The following is a 16,307-nucleotide window of genomic DNA, read 5'->3' as shown; positions in this document are numbered from 1 at the left end:
TTCAAAATTATGACTAAGCAGGATGAGATCCCCCTAGCTTTCTATTGAAAAATGTGAAAGTAGAATTAATTAGTAGAGAAATGTTGGACACATATATAAAGGCAGTCTGAGTGACAGTGAGTGAGTGAAAGTCGCTCAGTTGTGTCTGACTCTTTGTGACCCCATGGACTATACAGTCCATGGAATTCTCCAGGCCAGAATACTGGAGTGGGTAGCTGTTCCTTCTCCAGGGGATCTTCCCAACCCAGGGATTGAACCCAGGTCTCCCGCATTGCAGGCGGATTCTTTACCAGCTGAGTCACATATTTCTGCAAAAGATGTTATGTGTTAAGATAACATTTGCTGACCTTGACCTTCCCTAGAATTTATAAATAATAGGCAGTTTTGCTCTTAACCAACCCTTGATAATCAAATCATGGTATAAGTGATAAAAATAACCTCAATTGCCCTATTTACTTAAGTAGAAATAGTATACCTATAATTCTGTATAAATCCATACTTAGAAGGCTGTATCTGTAACCAACATGCAGCTTTCTGGAAAGTAGGATACAATAATGAGCTGGGACTGTAATGAAGCTAATTAAATGCAATTATTTATATATGACCATGCATATCAATACATTATTTGTGAGGAATCCTCTGGATACTTCAAAAAGTAAAGATGTTATCTGCACTAAATAAAATCCAGAATTTTTGCCGTTGCTTAGCTCTCACAGAATTACTGACTTTGGACATTAGTTACCAAAGCTGACTTCTGGTGTTTGATTTATTTATCATTTACTTCTCATCAAATTGGATGTAATTAACACATGATACAGTTAGGTAGTAACTGTATTTACATCTATCAAGTTCTTTCCCACCCTGAAAGATCAGTGAACTGATCAAACCAGAGATTTAAAACAAACTGGAGAGATTTAAAGCTACCCTAGTTGAAAAAGAACTGTGTCTTAAAGATTCTTAAGAACCTGATCTCTAACTCAGCTAATTCTTATCTAGTTTTTAGATTTCTTGAACGGTTCAGAAGGTAAAGGGATATCATCATCAAAGTCATGGATCCTAGAAGGTCTTTTTAGGTAAAGAGATTTTTCTTTTTAAGCATTTATCTTTGGGGTACCATGAAAACAGGGAGTTAAGAAAAACTAGCTAATATTATCATTCATCTTGGTGGCACTTCATGACTTTTCGGGAGGTCTGTTTTTGATACAACTTTTATGGTGGCTCAGATGGTAAAGTGTCAGCCTACAATGTGGGAGATCTGGGTTTAATCCCTGGGTCAGGAGGATCTCCTGGAGAAGGCAATGGCACTCCACTCCAGTAGTCTTGCCTAAAAAAATCCCATGGACGGAGGAACCTGGTAGGCTACAGTCCATGGGGAGGCAAAGAGTTGGACATGACTGAGCGACTTCACTTTTATTTCGTGGTTACTTTTCCGGATGCATGCAAAGGCACTAGAAGTCAATTAGCTGGTCTTTCTACTTTTCTAGAACTGTTAACTCATTTGTGCTAGGAATTTTACCCAGTATCATAGAAGGAAATGAAACTCATGGAAAGCTGATTTTTAAATCCTTGATTCCTTATCAAGCAGTTAAATTTTTTTCCCCCAAAACTTTGGCTTAATTGATGGTCTAACTTGAAGGCTCCTTGCCCTATTTGGAGCTAAATCCATGAATTCCGAAGAAGATGGTTGTAGCTCAGGCTGAGGGGTCTCTGCCTAGGAACTCTCAGAATCAGACCGATGGCTTCAAGGTAATTTGTATTCTGCCTGCCTGCTGAAAGTGCCATAGTAGATGTAATCGGCTGAACACTGTGGATTCTAATTACCAGAAGTTAAATTAGCAAGTGGGGGACCATCTGTACTTAGAAATTATTTCATCAATAGCTTCGATAATTGCATTCTCCCCTTGTAGCAAATGAAATGTTTTAAGAAGTATCTTGTTTCAATTTCTGGCTGGTATTTCAGAAAATGTAATGGAATTACAAGACATTTCCCCCCTCAGACCTGGTTATTCTGGAAATCATAATCCAGTGAGTACTGAAGTTTTCCCAGTTTCTCCTCTTCTTTTGGTTCTTCTTTCTCTTCACCATCAGTCAATCCGGTTTCAGCATCATCATCCTTCAGGGCCTATAAGCAAGGGAAAGGGATTATATGTGAATTCAAGTGAATTTTCATCTAACCAAAATGACACTGGGCCTGTGGTTAATACTTCCAAGCTGTTAGAAGCAAGCACTGAGATGCTGGGAATCTCCATTTGTCTGACACACATTCACATCTGCTGCTTACATATTTTTAAAAATTCCATTTGTGCAAGGAATTTTCCCCCCAATCAGCAAGCAACATGGAAGCAATGGAAAAAGCCCCTCAGAATACTGCAAGCGAAAAATGTAGAGTTGTTGCAAAGAAAATGTCAACTTGGTATTATATTTGACTCTGATAAAATCGCTTCTTTCTGAGGTGTGATAAACATGCTATTAACCAGGCCAGTTTTCACATTCATGTAGTTTAAAGAGATCTACGCTAAGCACCATGTAAAACACCCTTGTTACATGCAGTGGAGTAATTTATATGAAATGCGTGGCCTTTTCTTGCCTTGCTTCCTATGAAAAAGATAGCTGACTGAGAGATTCTCAGAAAATCGTAATTTCCTGTGTTTTGCATATACATATACATATACAATGGTTATGGAAAAAGAGGAGAAAAGAAACATGCCGCCAGCAAATGCATGTTTAGAGAAAAATCTACTCCAGTTCCAGTTTAAGTTTACTGTTTTATTTTATAACAGCTCCACAGAAAGCTAGGCTGAATTAAATTGATTTATGGGTCTGTTTGATGCCAAAAGGTAAAAAGAATTATGTTTGCAATTTTGTCAAACTGAACTTTGTATAAAAATTAGTTTTGTGGTAACAAGCAAAAATCATGGCATAAAATTCTCAAAACTCAGTTTGGAGCAGTTGAATGTTCCTTATGACCTAAAACTTAAGTGTAATGTAAATGGAAATACTAGAAAGCTCATAATTTCATAAAATTCATTCATATGTTCCCTTTATTAAAAAAGTATATAATGTATTTTCCCAATAAGTATAAAAATTTTACTCAAAAAGTCATAGGCTGTAAAGATTACAAATATTAGAAGTTCTGTTTCTAGGGGTGTGCTTTAAAGAATTAGAAAAGATAATTAGAAATCTGTGAGTAGTTATTATGCAAAGTGAAAGATGATACAGTGTTACATTTTCCTGAACACTATTGAGGTTGAAAACTTTAAAAATCTTTCCATGAACCATGTGTATTTTTCCTCTGGGGATTGCCTGTATAATATACCCTTTGCTAATTTTTCTGCTCTGTTGTCACCATTTCGATATCTGTAGAGACCCAATCTTTCTGCTGTTATATACAGCAAGTATTCTCTCCTAGGTTTTGGTTATGGCATTTTCATTGCCTTGTGTGTGTGTGTGTGTGTGTGTGTGTGTGTGTGTGTGTGTTACTGAAGAATCTAATGAAATTGCAGATAAGACATATGAGTGGTGGGCTGCTTAATATCTCTGACAAAGTAAAAAAAAAAAAAAGCCAAACTCTTATCAGTGATCAAATTAAATCTGAGAACTCTTGTAGAACTCAAATGCAAGAGGTATAACCAGGCTTCAGAAAGGCTTCAGAGTCACTAGACTACAGGTCTACCCCCCATCTCCCCCCTCCCACTCAGAATACACAGTCTTTTTTCTCTGCTCAGAGAAAGGTTTCTCTTCACTTATCCATTTATACAGAGACCTGCAGAGATGCCTCAAAATGGCAGCCTCAGTCTCTGAACTGACAAGACTGTGCAATTTGGCTCTACTTATCTAACTCTAATCTGATCCTAAAAATCAGACTTGGCATCAGCTTACTAGAACTCATTTGGGTGGGAAGATTGCATAAACAGAGAGCTGAACTGTAGTCAGAGATGCTTCCCATTTTGTGCTTCCTGAAAAATTTCAGGAGCCCACAATGACTTTGGAAAATTGCCATTATTACATCTGTGCAGAAACCTTTCAGAACTGGTTAGCCATACCCCATTTTATTTGGAAGTTTCTACTTGGTTGTCTCCTTGAATAGTAAAATGTTGATTTACCAATAGCCCAAGGAGGCCAACATAATTATTTAAAAATTAATCTTTTAGCTTGAAGGTGTTGCTAATAGAAAAATAATAGTAAAGTGACAAGAAAAGACTACTGAGTTTAATTGGAGGACTTGAGGCAGGGAACCCACATTGCCTTTTCAAAACCAGCTGTGTGTAGGTCTTTAACACTGTGAAAAAGATGTGTTTAGAAAATGGCAATGTAGGTAATTTGCTTCCTGTAAGATTTTAATTTTTTGAATGGAGAACCATTTAATGCACATTTTTGCCTGAAAAAAATCTTCACACTATTCCACCATAAACATAAAAATTTTCATGGATTAAAATACTTTTTCAAATTCTCTTTCAGAACTGACAATTTACATATCGTATTTCAGCTCAGTGTAATTTGAAAGAGTTGAGATATTAAACCTCCTTTTCCCTAGGTGGTTTTTACGCTAATAAAAGGTGCAAGACCATCTCTGCAATTATTCTGCATGAAATAGGGCTAAATTTTTGATAATTTCTCAGTGTCACTGTTCATCTCCGATGTGATTAAGTCTATTCTTATGCCAAAGGCTGAGCTTAAGCAAGACATTTTCTGTACCTTTACATTAAATTCAGACCTATTAAATCAGTAGTTATTATAATATCTAAAGAGCAATAGTTCCTACCCCCTACCCCTAACAAAATGCAGAGGAAAAGGCATGTACGCCCAGAAGTTCTCAGAGTTTGATAAACTATACTAGAAAAAACTGTGTTGGGAAAAAGACTTTGTTTTAAATTGCAAAGATTTAGTGCATATGCTTCTGGCTTGATTCAACATTCAAAAGGTGCTTAGCTGTACTTGGATAAACCACCAGAAGGTGCTTTGTCCATACTAAGTTAACCTGGAACTTGGAATTGAAAAGGCACACTAAAAAGGCAGCCCAAGACACTGAATTTTCTTTCTGTGCCCATCAATGAAAACTTGAGCTTTCTAATACTGTTCTCTTTAATCAGTAATGTTTAAAATGAGAACCCTTTATCTTAAAAAAAAATCAATTTAGTTCAGCCTTTTGATGTGTGTCAGAATGGTACACCCTCAGCTGTGGAGCCCCAGCTGCCAGGCCACTAAATGTATCTGAGCATTGACTTAGGGGTGTCTGATAGGAGAGAAAACCTACCGCAAGGGACAGTCCCGAACAGTCATGAGACACAACACAGGTAGGGAGGACACAGAAGGAAGAAATAAAAATTTATTTATCCACACACATTAGTAAAAACCATGGAGAAATGACCTCTCCAGACCTCTGACTTTGCAAGTTGGTATTGCCCCTGTCTATTTTTAGTGCTTTTAAGTTTTAAACCATTAAAAACCTTTAAATATATATCCTTTGCTGTATAAAAATACTATCTATCATTACCATTTTGTTGTCACTGCAGAATATTTAAAAATTCTTCCCTGGTTATAAAATCTTATCATAGAGACATAGTCATGATTATTGAGCTTTGAATTTATATGAGTTCTTACATGGAATGAAATGGTAAAAACTTACTGATTTCTCCTAGAGCTTAGGTATCTTAAGAAAGCATATCTAAAATGCCTCTTACACCTGTCTACTTTCTAGATATGAAGAGCCATAGGTTATCACTATTGCTTTCCTCATGTTTATGTCGGTATTTTGTCTAAACTTGCTTGAAAATGTAAGTAAAGAATAATTTAACCTTGTTTATGCTATTTTGAACTTGGATGATCAGATGATCACCATGTGACATGGCATTAAAATCTGTACATTTTGTTCTGATGCGTTATCCTTTCTTTTAAAAAAGTGATAGAAATCGATTGGTTACTTTAATTCCTTATAAAGTAGCATAAGCTATTATTATATAACTGTTTATCAATGGGGCCTATTTTCACTTGCTCAAATTATATTTTCTTCTGTACTTTAATTGGTAATAAGTTAAAATAAGACCTATAAAATCCTAGTAGACAAAATGATCTACTTAAAATGATTAAAAAAACACCTTTTGAGTTGTTGAAATTCTAAATGCTGTATTGTAATAGTAGATTGTTATAAACTATCAACGACTTCCTAGTATTTTCTTATTTGACTCATTTCTCTTCCCCTGTCAACCAAAAGACTTGGTGAGCAATGAAAAATCAACCATCGGTTCTCTGTATTTACTGTTTTGAGATCTTGGTCATTTATCCATGTCATAACAGGGGTAATAAACACCGCTACTATGCTATAAATTACAGTCTTACATCCTACAGAACAAATTCCGCAAAGAAAAATACAAATTTCTTGTCCTAGAAAGAAAGGCTGTAGTAATCATTTAGCATTATTTAGTGCTTTTAACCGTTAATTCTAGCATACATGAAAACCACATTTGAATTTTATTGAAGATATGAAAATGATAGTATTATATTTCCAGTTTGTTTCATAGATATAGATGAAATTCACATACAAATTATTTAGACCATCCACGTCCATCTAAAAGATTTTTACTACATTTCATCTCCCAAATATGTTGTCTGAAGAAATCTATCAAGTCCTGCTGGTTACACAAAATGATGAAATAAGCAAGACATGATTTAAAACTTATGTTTCTATGTAACAAATTGTGCCAACATAGAAACTTATGTTTCTATGAAACTTACAGTTTCTATGTAACAAATTAGCCAAAAAGAAAAATCCTTCTTAGACATCTGTGGTTGAACATTGGTGCCTGGGCTCCTCTGACTGTGGTTAGGAACTTTGAGAAAAATGTAACCTTTGATACTAAGCTCAGAATGAAGCTCTCTGAATGGGAATGCAAGTATTGTATTCGTTCTATAGCTCTGAAACCAAGCAAAAGTTTGAAAATGAGCCTTTGTGAAATCGTTTTCAAGAAACGTTACTGTGTCTTTGAGAAAAGTGTTTAAAACTCAAGCTGGGGAGAGGGATTAGTGTCCTGACTGTGTGGATAACTATGCAAATGTACTAAAAAGGTCCTCCTTAACTAAATTATTCTTAAGGGGATATACATATTTAAGAGTGTGATTAATAGTAATACTACAAGAAGAATTTATACAACTACCTATATATGTTGCTATTAGGGAATAAATAGAAATTTTGATTTATTTGAAGGGGAACAATGATAACTCAAAATATTATCTTTGAAAAATCTTTACATTTACTTTTTACATGAAATAAGCGTTTTTTAGAAATATTCCAAAATGAATATGATTCCAAAAAAGGAAGTGAAGGGGCATTTAATTATTATAACTATTAGTAGTAGACTTTATTCTCAACCAAATCATCTAGTCTAGGAAAAACAGACAACAGTGTAAAGCAGGGGTTCCCAACCCCGGACCACTGACCGGGCTGCAGAGAAGGAGGTGAGTGGCTCCTGAGCAAAGCTTCATCTGCTGCTCCACATCGCTCATGGTATGGCCTGAGCCCTCCTCAGCCCCTCATCCCCATCCATAGAACAATTGTCTTCCACAAAACTGTCCCCTGGTGCCAAAAAGGTCGGGGACTGCTGGTGTCAAGGAGCAGTCCTTAGCCTTGGGAAGATAACTCAGGCAGATGGATTTTATAACCTGCATTATGGCTCTAACTCTCCTTAGGTGGAAGAATAAGGGTTTTGCCTTAAAATTCTACCCTGTTCTTTAGATCCAACTCATCATTCTCTTCTATAACTCATTGTTTCTAAAGCACTCATCACGGAGCTGGATGACTGCCTCGGGATGGTAGCTTTCATCATGTGTGATAAACAGCTATAAGATTCAGTATTTAATGGTGATTATGAGCAGTGATAATGTTAAAAAGATGTCCCACCCAAGAGAGAGAACAGATACTCTTTATTCTGTTTCTCGAAATCTAGACCCACTTATAATGGGTTAAACAGATGTAATAAAAATATTTAGGTATCATTTTAGTATGCTGGGCCTATCAAGATGGCCCTGATGGTCATGGATGCCCTTTCTCGGTTTATACGCCTGGTGGCCGGGGTTTGATGGTTTAGTTCCGAAGTTATGTTTGCCTCTAGCGACCCCATGGACTGTAGCCCACCAGGCTCCTCTGTTCATGGGATTTTCCCAGGCAAGAATACTGGAGTGGGATGCCATTTCCTCCTCCAGGGTATCTTCCCAACCCAGGGATTGAACCCACTTCCCTGGTGGCTCAGGTGGTAAAAAAATCTGCCTTCAATTCCAGGAGATGGAGGTTCAGTCCCTGGGTCAGGAAGATTCCCCTGGAGAAGGGAATAGCTACCCACTTCAGTATTATTGCCTAGAGAATTCTACAGACTGAGAAGAACAAATTACTTTCAAGTAGGGTAGAACTGTATATGCTTAGGAGATTAAAACTACCGCTTATTTCCATTGTACTTTGGATGTTGAGCAATGACTGAAAGGTTTGCAAAACATTTCTACCACACTGGCAAGTGTCTGGATATTGTTTATGCCTTCATTTGGCATGAAATAATAAACTGTCTATTCTGAAATTTTTAATAAAATAATATAAGAAGAAATATGGAATGAATACATTACCTGATCTTTCATGGTCTTCCCCAGGTCTTTCACGTCTTTCATGTTGATGGCATTCTTCCCTCCCTTTTCCTTTCCCTTCTTCTTGTTTTTCTTTTTGAACAAGCATTTCTTACAGATGCAAAAGCAGCAGGTCAGGACCAAAAGGACCGCGACTATGGCTATGGCAATTAAGGCCCACGGTGGCACTGGAAGAAAAAAATGTGCAAAGACTGTTAATAATAAAGCATTTACATGTGCAAAACCTTTACATGCATTTGCGGTAAAGCTACCCATTCACCCATTTGTATTTAGTGAGCTCCAGGCACCCTGCCGTACGTTGCTTTATCCATGTCATTTCCTCTGCCTATAGTGTATCTGTCTTTTCCTTCTCACCCTTCCAGGCATGTCAGATGTCATCTCCTCTCTACGGCTTTCCCTGCCGCTCCAGGCTAACTTGTTATTGATCCATTCCTTCATTTTTTCAGAGCATATCTCTGGAGTTTGGCCTTTGAATTTAAACCCTGGCCCCCCAATTACCAGGTGTGTGACCTTGGGCAAGTTCCTAACCTCTGTCTGTCTCAGTGTCTTCATCTCTAAAGCTGGTGCATATAAACAGTGGAATATTACTCAGCCATAAAGAGGAATTAAATTGGGTCATTTGTAGAGATGTGGATGGAGCTAGAGAGTGTCATACAGAGTGAAGTAAAACAGAAAAACAAATATTGTATATTAATGCATATATGTGGAATCTAGAAAATGGTATAAACACTCTTTTTTGGAAAGCAGAAATAGAGAAACAGATATAGAGAACAAATGTATGCATGCCAAGGGGGAAAGGGGAGAGGTGGGAGGAACTGGAAGATTGGGATCGACATATGTATATGATTGATGTCATGTATAAAACAGACAACTGGTAGTCTTTCTGAAGATTAAAATAAGATGCAGTTAAAATAAAATGCATTAAAATAAGATGAAGATTAAAATAAGATGGCAAAAACTTAATAAATATTAGCTGCTGTTGCTCATCTATTAAATACCACAGGTTCTAGTAACATGTTCTGGGCACAGTGGGAGATGTAGATATTAATGGGAAAAAAAAAGCAAAAAACAGAAAACAAATGTAAAATCCTAACAGCAGCAAAGGTTAGGAAGAAGGACTTGGTGCTCCGAAAGTTGATCATGGGGAGATTTACCCACACAGGGTCTCTGGAAGCAGGGCAGTGTTTATAAAGCCAGATTTAGATTCAGGGTTGACCAGACTCTCTAACTGTTGTGGATTTCTGCTTCCCTCTCTATAAAGTGAAGATAATAATGGTACCGATTTCATCTCCTTTCAACGCTGACTTAGGAGACTAATAGTCTTAGAATGGCATCCAGCACATAGCAAAAATTCAATGAATATTAGCTAGTTTTTAAAAATATTCAAGGCTTGAGGCTAAGTGTTGTGGGTGACAGAGCTCAGATTACATGTGGGAACATAAAACATACACAGATGAAAAAGGGGGTGGACACACAGGATTTAGATAAGAAAATGAGAGAAGGAAGAGAGATTTTTTAGATAAAAGCATAGACTTCAGATTGACAGGATCTATTTAATAAAGCGTATACAAATAAAGATACTCAAACATTTTTTTCTATTACAAGTTGCCCAACTACTAAAAGTAACTCTATTTTCTCATTTGTTATCCCTTACACATGTGCTTATAAAAAATCAGTTCTCATGGAAACATGGAGGATTTCAGTTTGCCTAGAAAGTAATTATTTATCCATTGAGATTAATCAGAAGAAGTAGTAATTAGATTTGTCTGTTGTAATAAAAAAAAAGACATTGGGTACTGAAATGGTAAGGAAAAGTGCTATTTTCTTCTAGTTACGTAAACATCATTAGTATTAATGATTGTTGAATACAAGTCAGGAGTACTTTGATAATGTAAAAACACTTAAAAATTAACTTCTCTTCAAAACTGAGAAAATGCACTCACTTGGCTCCTTTTGCATTTAGCTTCATAGTGGAGAAGACTTATTCTGCATATTATTTTAGCTTATGAAAGATGACTAGATGTTACCCTACAGATGTCTAAAACCATAACTGGTGAAATTGTGTTTTCAGCCAAAGAAAGGTTTGTGTGAAAGTTACAGATGAGCCCATCAGTTCAGTTCAGTTCAGTTGCTCAGTCGTGTCCAACTCTTTGTGACCCCATGGACTGTAGCAAGCCAGGCCTCCCTGTCCATCACCAACTCCTGGAGTTTACTCAAACTCACGTCCATTGAGTCAGTGATGCCATCCAACCATCTCATCCTCGGTCATCCCCTTTTCCTCCTGCCTTCAATCTTTCTCAGCATCAGGGTCTTTTCAAATGAGTCAGGTCTTCGCATCAGGTGGCCAAAGTATTGGAGTTTCAGCTTCAGCATCAGTCCTTCCAATGAATATTCAGGACTGATTTCCTTTAGGATGGACTGGTTGGATCTCCTTGCAGTCCAAGGGACTCTCAAGAGTCATCTCCAACACCACAATTCAAAAGCATCAATTCTTCTGCACTCAGCTTTCTTTATAGTCCAACTCTCACATCCATACATGACTACTGGAAAAACCATAGCTTTGACTAGACAGACCTTTGGTGGCAAAGTAACGTCTCTGCTTTTAATATGCTGTCTAAGTCGGTCATAACTTTTCTTCCAAGGAGCAAGCGTCTTTTAATTTCATGGCTGCAGTCACCATCTGCAGTGATTTTGGAGCCCCCCAAAATAAAGTCTGTCACTGTTTCCCCATCTATTTGCCATGAAATGATGGGACCGGATGCCATGATATTAGTTTTCTGAATGTTGAGTTTTAAGACAGCTTTTTCACTCTCCTCTTTCACTTTCATCAAGAGGCTTTTTAGTTCCTCTTCCCTTTCTGCCATAAGGGTGGTGTCGTCTGCATATCTGAGGTTATTGATATTTCTCCTGGCAATCTCGATTCCAGCTTGTGCTTTATCCAGCCCAGCGTTTCTCATGATGTACTCTGCATATAAGTTAAATAAGCAGGGTGACAATATACAGCCACGACGTACTCCTTTCCCTATTTGGAACCAGTCTGTTGTTCTATGTCCAGTTCTAACTGTTGCTTCCTGACCTGCATACAGGTTTCTCAAGAGGCAGGTCAGGTGGTCTGGTATTCCTATCTCTCTAAGAATTTTCCAAAGTTTGTTGTAAGACATATATTCTTAGAGTTCTCTAATCTCATTAAGGAATCATATTTTTAAAAAAACATAAAGCAAGCTTATGTAACCAATGATATCATTCACAATACTTTATTTAAAAGCCTGTACATCTTTTGATCTAGTTAAAACCTTGCCACGCATGAATGAGAGAGCCTATGTATTCATTACAGGCAAGACAGTATTAATAATGACCCTTCATTTTGAACCTCGTAAATTATCCTCTTAATCGGACTTGTGTGATAGTCTCTCAGAGAGCTATATAAAAGTCTCTTAAATTTCCCAAGGCAAGACAGAGATCATTTGACAACCTCACAAAAAGAATACAGCCTGTGAAAGCCCAGGAACATTATTTAAAAGAGTTAGAGAGGAACAGGATTACAGGAAGAAGTTTGATATAGCGTAACTTGAAGGTGAATTATAACCACTGAAAAACTTTTGTTTTTGACCTCTGTGTCTTATAGTGCTGCCGTCTTCTAGATTTGCTTTTAGCTGATCTTCTGAATAGCTTAACTTTAACTCTGAATATGCTATATTGAACATATGAAATGAGCAATAATTTCCTCACAATATATTGGCACCTTTAGATAGAATTAAAGAGAAAGCCTTAATGCTATCATTTTATGTGCCCATGTGAAAACTGGACTGAAGAGTTAATTATAAAACACCATTTTAAATTAAAAGAAGTTATTGGAATCGAATTTTCATGTTAATCTTTTTCTGTTTTGTAGAGAAATGAAATCTTGATAATTTGGTAAGTTTAGTCAGAAATACTGTCTACAGTATTATTGCTTTGTAGTATTTATGAAAATAAGTTTCAATATTAGTGACCAAATCTGAAATATATTTTGGATTACACCAAAAATTTATTGAAAATCTACTTATTGTGGGTCAGCAGCTGTGCTACAGCTTTACATATATTATGTAATTTTCACAGAAGTTTTGTTCATTATTAAGGAAAGTAATAGTGGGAGAAATTGAAATATGTTTTTACATCATTATTAATTTAAAATGCACATGTTATAAATGTGTACAAAGGAAAAATGCTTGTCTTGCTGTGAAGCCTACTTCATAGGACATTTAACTTTTGAAAAAAATGGACAAAATAAATAACAGCATAAGATGCTGCCAAGAGTGATTTCTTTAATATAAAAGCTAGTTTCAATCAAAAATAGGCTCATCAAAATATTGCTACTGGCAGAAAGCTATCAATTTGTTTTTATTGCTACCTAAGGATCTTTAAATGGAATTTTACAACATGAATTTTAACATTTAACTTAAAGACCTTTCAGCAGAATATAATAGACTAATGGAAAAACTGTTATTTTCATCTTCTAGTTAATGAATTAATCTCACATGTCATTTAACCTGAAGGTAAACTGATGCACAAGAATTTAGTCAAAGTCAATTCTGTTTCTAATGTTTAGACTTTGTGGTACACAGAATAATGACTCTGCAACAATGCCCACATTCTGTTCCCTGGAACCTCTGAATATGTTACTCAACCAAAAAAAGAAAAAAAAAAGGGCTTTTCAAATGTGATCTTGAGATGGTGAGATTATCCTGGGTTATCTGGATGAACTTATGCTCCTTCTAAGTGGGAAAGGGAGGCAAGAGTTTCAGAATCAGAGATATGTGAGGATTCTGTGCTGTTGACTTTGAACATGGAGGAAAGGACCACGAGCCAAGGAATGTAGATGATCTCTAGAAGCTGGAAAAAGCAGCAAAACGGATTCTGTCCTACAGCATCAGCTGTTGTTGAGGCGTCCTTTCCCATGCCTTGAACTTTAGGTTAGTTACTGAGCTTGCTTCTGTATTCTAGAGCTGTGCTCCCAACTGCCTAGAAAATGTTCCTTATGAATCTTTTATTATTTTCTCAAACCAGTTCTCAAACCATGTGTCTTTTGTCAGTGCTTCTATACTTTCCTGCCTCTTGGATATTGGAACCATGTGGAAATTCTAACTTCCATATGCAACCAATTGGAGAATCTTGTCATTTCAATTTGATGCATTTTATTCTATTTTTTACATATATTTTGACCTGGAAGTTTTGGGCCTGACGTTACCTCTCATCTGATCTGCCTTCCCTTCAGTTATCGCTTCTCTCCATTTTATCTGTTCATTGTTATCAAACAAAGCTTTCTTTATAAAATTTTTATTGAAGTATAGTTGATTTACAGTGTTGTATTAGTTTGTGACTCAGTTATATATATATGTAATATATAGTCTTCATATTCTGTTTCATTATGGTTTATCAAAGGGTGTTGAGTATAGTTCCCTGTGCTATAGTGTAGGACCTTATTTGTGAACAAAATTTTCTAATACATAATTCTCAATTATTTTGTGCATAGCTTTTATAGTCCTCTGTGATTTGGCCCACCCCATCTGTCCACCTTTCTTTCTCTCGGCTCTTCTCTACCCACCTATAGTCTCATCAGACTGGACAACTCATTGGGCTTTGCTCAATTTTACCCCCATGTTTTTCTAAAGCAGATTCATTCTTTTTCAAAATGGCTGTTCTTTTCCCTCTTTAGTCATTTAAATAATACTTTTTTCCCCAAGGCTCAATACAAGCCTCACTGAATGTTGACAGATTTTAAAATACAAATATTGCATATATTTGCTAAAATTCCCCTCTCTCACCTAGTGGGGAATAGGGACTCAGTGGTATACACTGGGTGGTTTGTTAGACTGGCATAAGAAAGATGAATGATGCAAAGATAAAAAGACAAACCTGTCAAATGTGTAAAAGGTATTTTAAAAACCCCTTCCTACACATGAAATTAACTTCTTGCTGACTTAAAGCTTAGCTCTTTGTAGATTATTCATGACACAAAGCACTGATATTTAATTCAAACATAATAAAAATAATTTGGAACCAATTAGAAATAAATTTTCATTAACAAGTCTTCGGGTGGAGGAAAAAAACCCCAAACAACTATTTCCCCTTATCAAGAGAGGCTGTTATTTTATGAGAAGTTGGCAGTTTAAAAAAGTAATTATTTAATCAAACACTTGCTGAGGATCTACTGTGTGTCAGACGTTTTTCTCAGGCCTGGGACACAGTGGTAAACATGGTTTCTGCAATCATGAAGCTTGCTTTTGGCTTCCCAGTTGTTAAAAGTTGCTAAGTTCCGTCCTCAGAACATAATAGAGTACATTTTCAGATGGAAACTGTATGGCTTAACACACTCCTGTGGACAAATTTAGAACTCCAGGGGTACGTTTATGGATGAACTCAACTATTAAATATTCTTTCTATAATAAAAATGTAACACTCAAATAGAAAAGTCTCATTTCCCCACCTCAGAGAGTTTTGGCCCTAAATAAATTTCTTAAATTATTACTTAAAGGAACCTGACATATACTTTAAAAAAGTAGACACTCCAAATATCCTTTTCTTCAATAGAACAGGAAATATTCTTTTCCTTAATATATGGTAAAATCAAAGATGAAAAAGGGTATTGCACAGAGTACATGTATAAAAGAGAAAATTTTAGCGTTACTGATAGCAGCCGTGCGTGTCAACGTCATGCTCCCAGATCTGAAGTCTACTCATCAGACGTTCACTGTGTCTCAGACTTACAGTATGAGCAGTTGGTGCAAAGGGGTTTTTCTAATTTACATGAAATGTCCTTATGGCTGAGAGGTGGCCTGCTCAAGCTCTCCTAAATTCTGAGTTCTCCCCACCAAAGATTTTTTTTGCCTTCTCTAAAATACCTGACTCAGTACTTTCTGCTTAATGGTGCTCCATAAATGAAACCCACATCCCTATACTCCTTTTTCTTAAAATTTTTTCTGTATTGAAGTATAATTGATTTACAATATCATGTCAGTTTCAGGTATACAGCAAAGTGATTCACATATATATATGTGTGTGTGTGTGTGTATATGTGTATATATATATATCTTTTTTCAATTCTTTTTCATTACAGGTTATTACATGATATTGAATATAATTCCGTGTAAGACCAAGGTTTTTAATCTCAAATTTTACTGCCTTTTGTTCCATCTGTTATAAAAGCAAACAAAAGCAAAAAAAAAAAAAAAAAAAAGAAAGAAACAAATCCTCTACAGTATATAAATATTTACATACATGATTTCCCCCATTTTGAACTAGAAAAAATGGTCACTACACTCTATATTCTTGAGCTCAAGCAGGAGAGAACTGGACAGTTCCTGAGTCCCACCATATGCCCACATTTTTTTCTGTAGGTCAGCTACTCAATTTCATGCCCTTGGCTCTGATTCTCTCCTTTATTTCTAGTTAGCTACTGCAATCGCCTAGGCTGGCAAACTTTTGGTGGATTGGCTCATAGGGTTCAAGTTTTAATCAAGGGCAAAACTGAACTGGTTTTGTCTTTCTGCCTTGATTTCACTTTCTAGGGCTGCTCTGCATTTTCTTTCCATTCCATTTCCATCCATCATATTAAGAAACAACCTTAAATACTTATCTCTTTTACAAGATGGACAGCATTTTCCTCTCTGAGAAATGTAATCTTTTACATTTACATCAGTCCT

At 36.2% G+C, this 16,307-nt stretch overlaps 1 protein-coding gene across 2 annotated transcripts in view; it reads right to left on the bottom strand.

The window, feature by feature from the left end:
* Positions 1 to 16,307, bottom strand: part of SYT1 (synaptotagmin 1) — a 586,821-nt gene that overhangs the window by 156,771 nt on the left and 413,743 nt on the right. The window contains exons 5-6 of one of the 2 annotated variants that reach the window (XM_043880212.1): positions 8,608 to 8,792; positions 2,000 to 2,122 (exon numbers count right to left, since the gene is read on the bottom strand). In XM_043880212.1, the coding sequence (XP_043736147.1) occupies positions 2,000 to 2,122; positions 8,608 to 8,792 (308 nt within the window). The remainder of the gene's footprint in view (positions 1 to 1,999; positions 2,123 to 8,607; positions 8,793 to 16,307) is intronic. The other variant, XM_043880222.1, reaches the window with a different exon arrangement.

The sequence above is a fragment of the Cervus elaphus genome, chromosome 3 (genome assembly GCF_910594005.1).
Source record: "Cervus elaphus chromosome 3, mCerEla1.1, whole genome shotgun sequence".
In the NCBI taxonomy this organism is placed as follows: Eukaryota; Metazoa; Chordata; class Mammalia; order Artiodactyla; family Cervidae; genus Cervus; species Cervus elaphus.
This window is presented reverse-complemented; position numbering and strand designations above follow the sequence as displayed.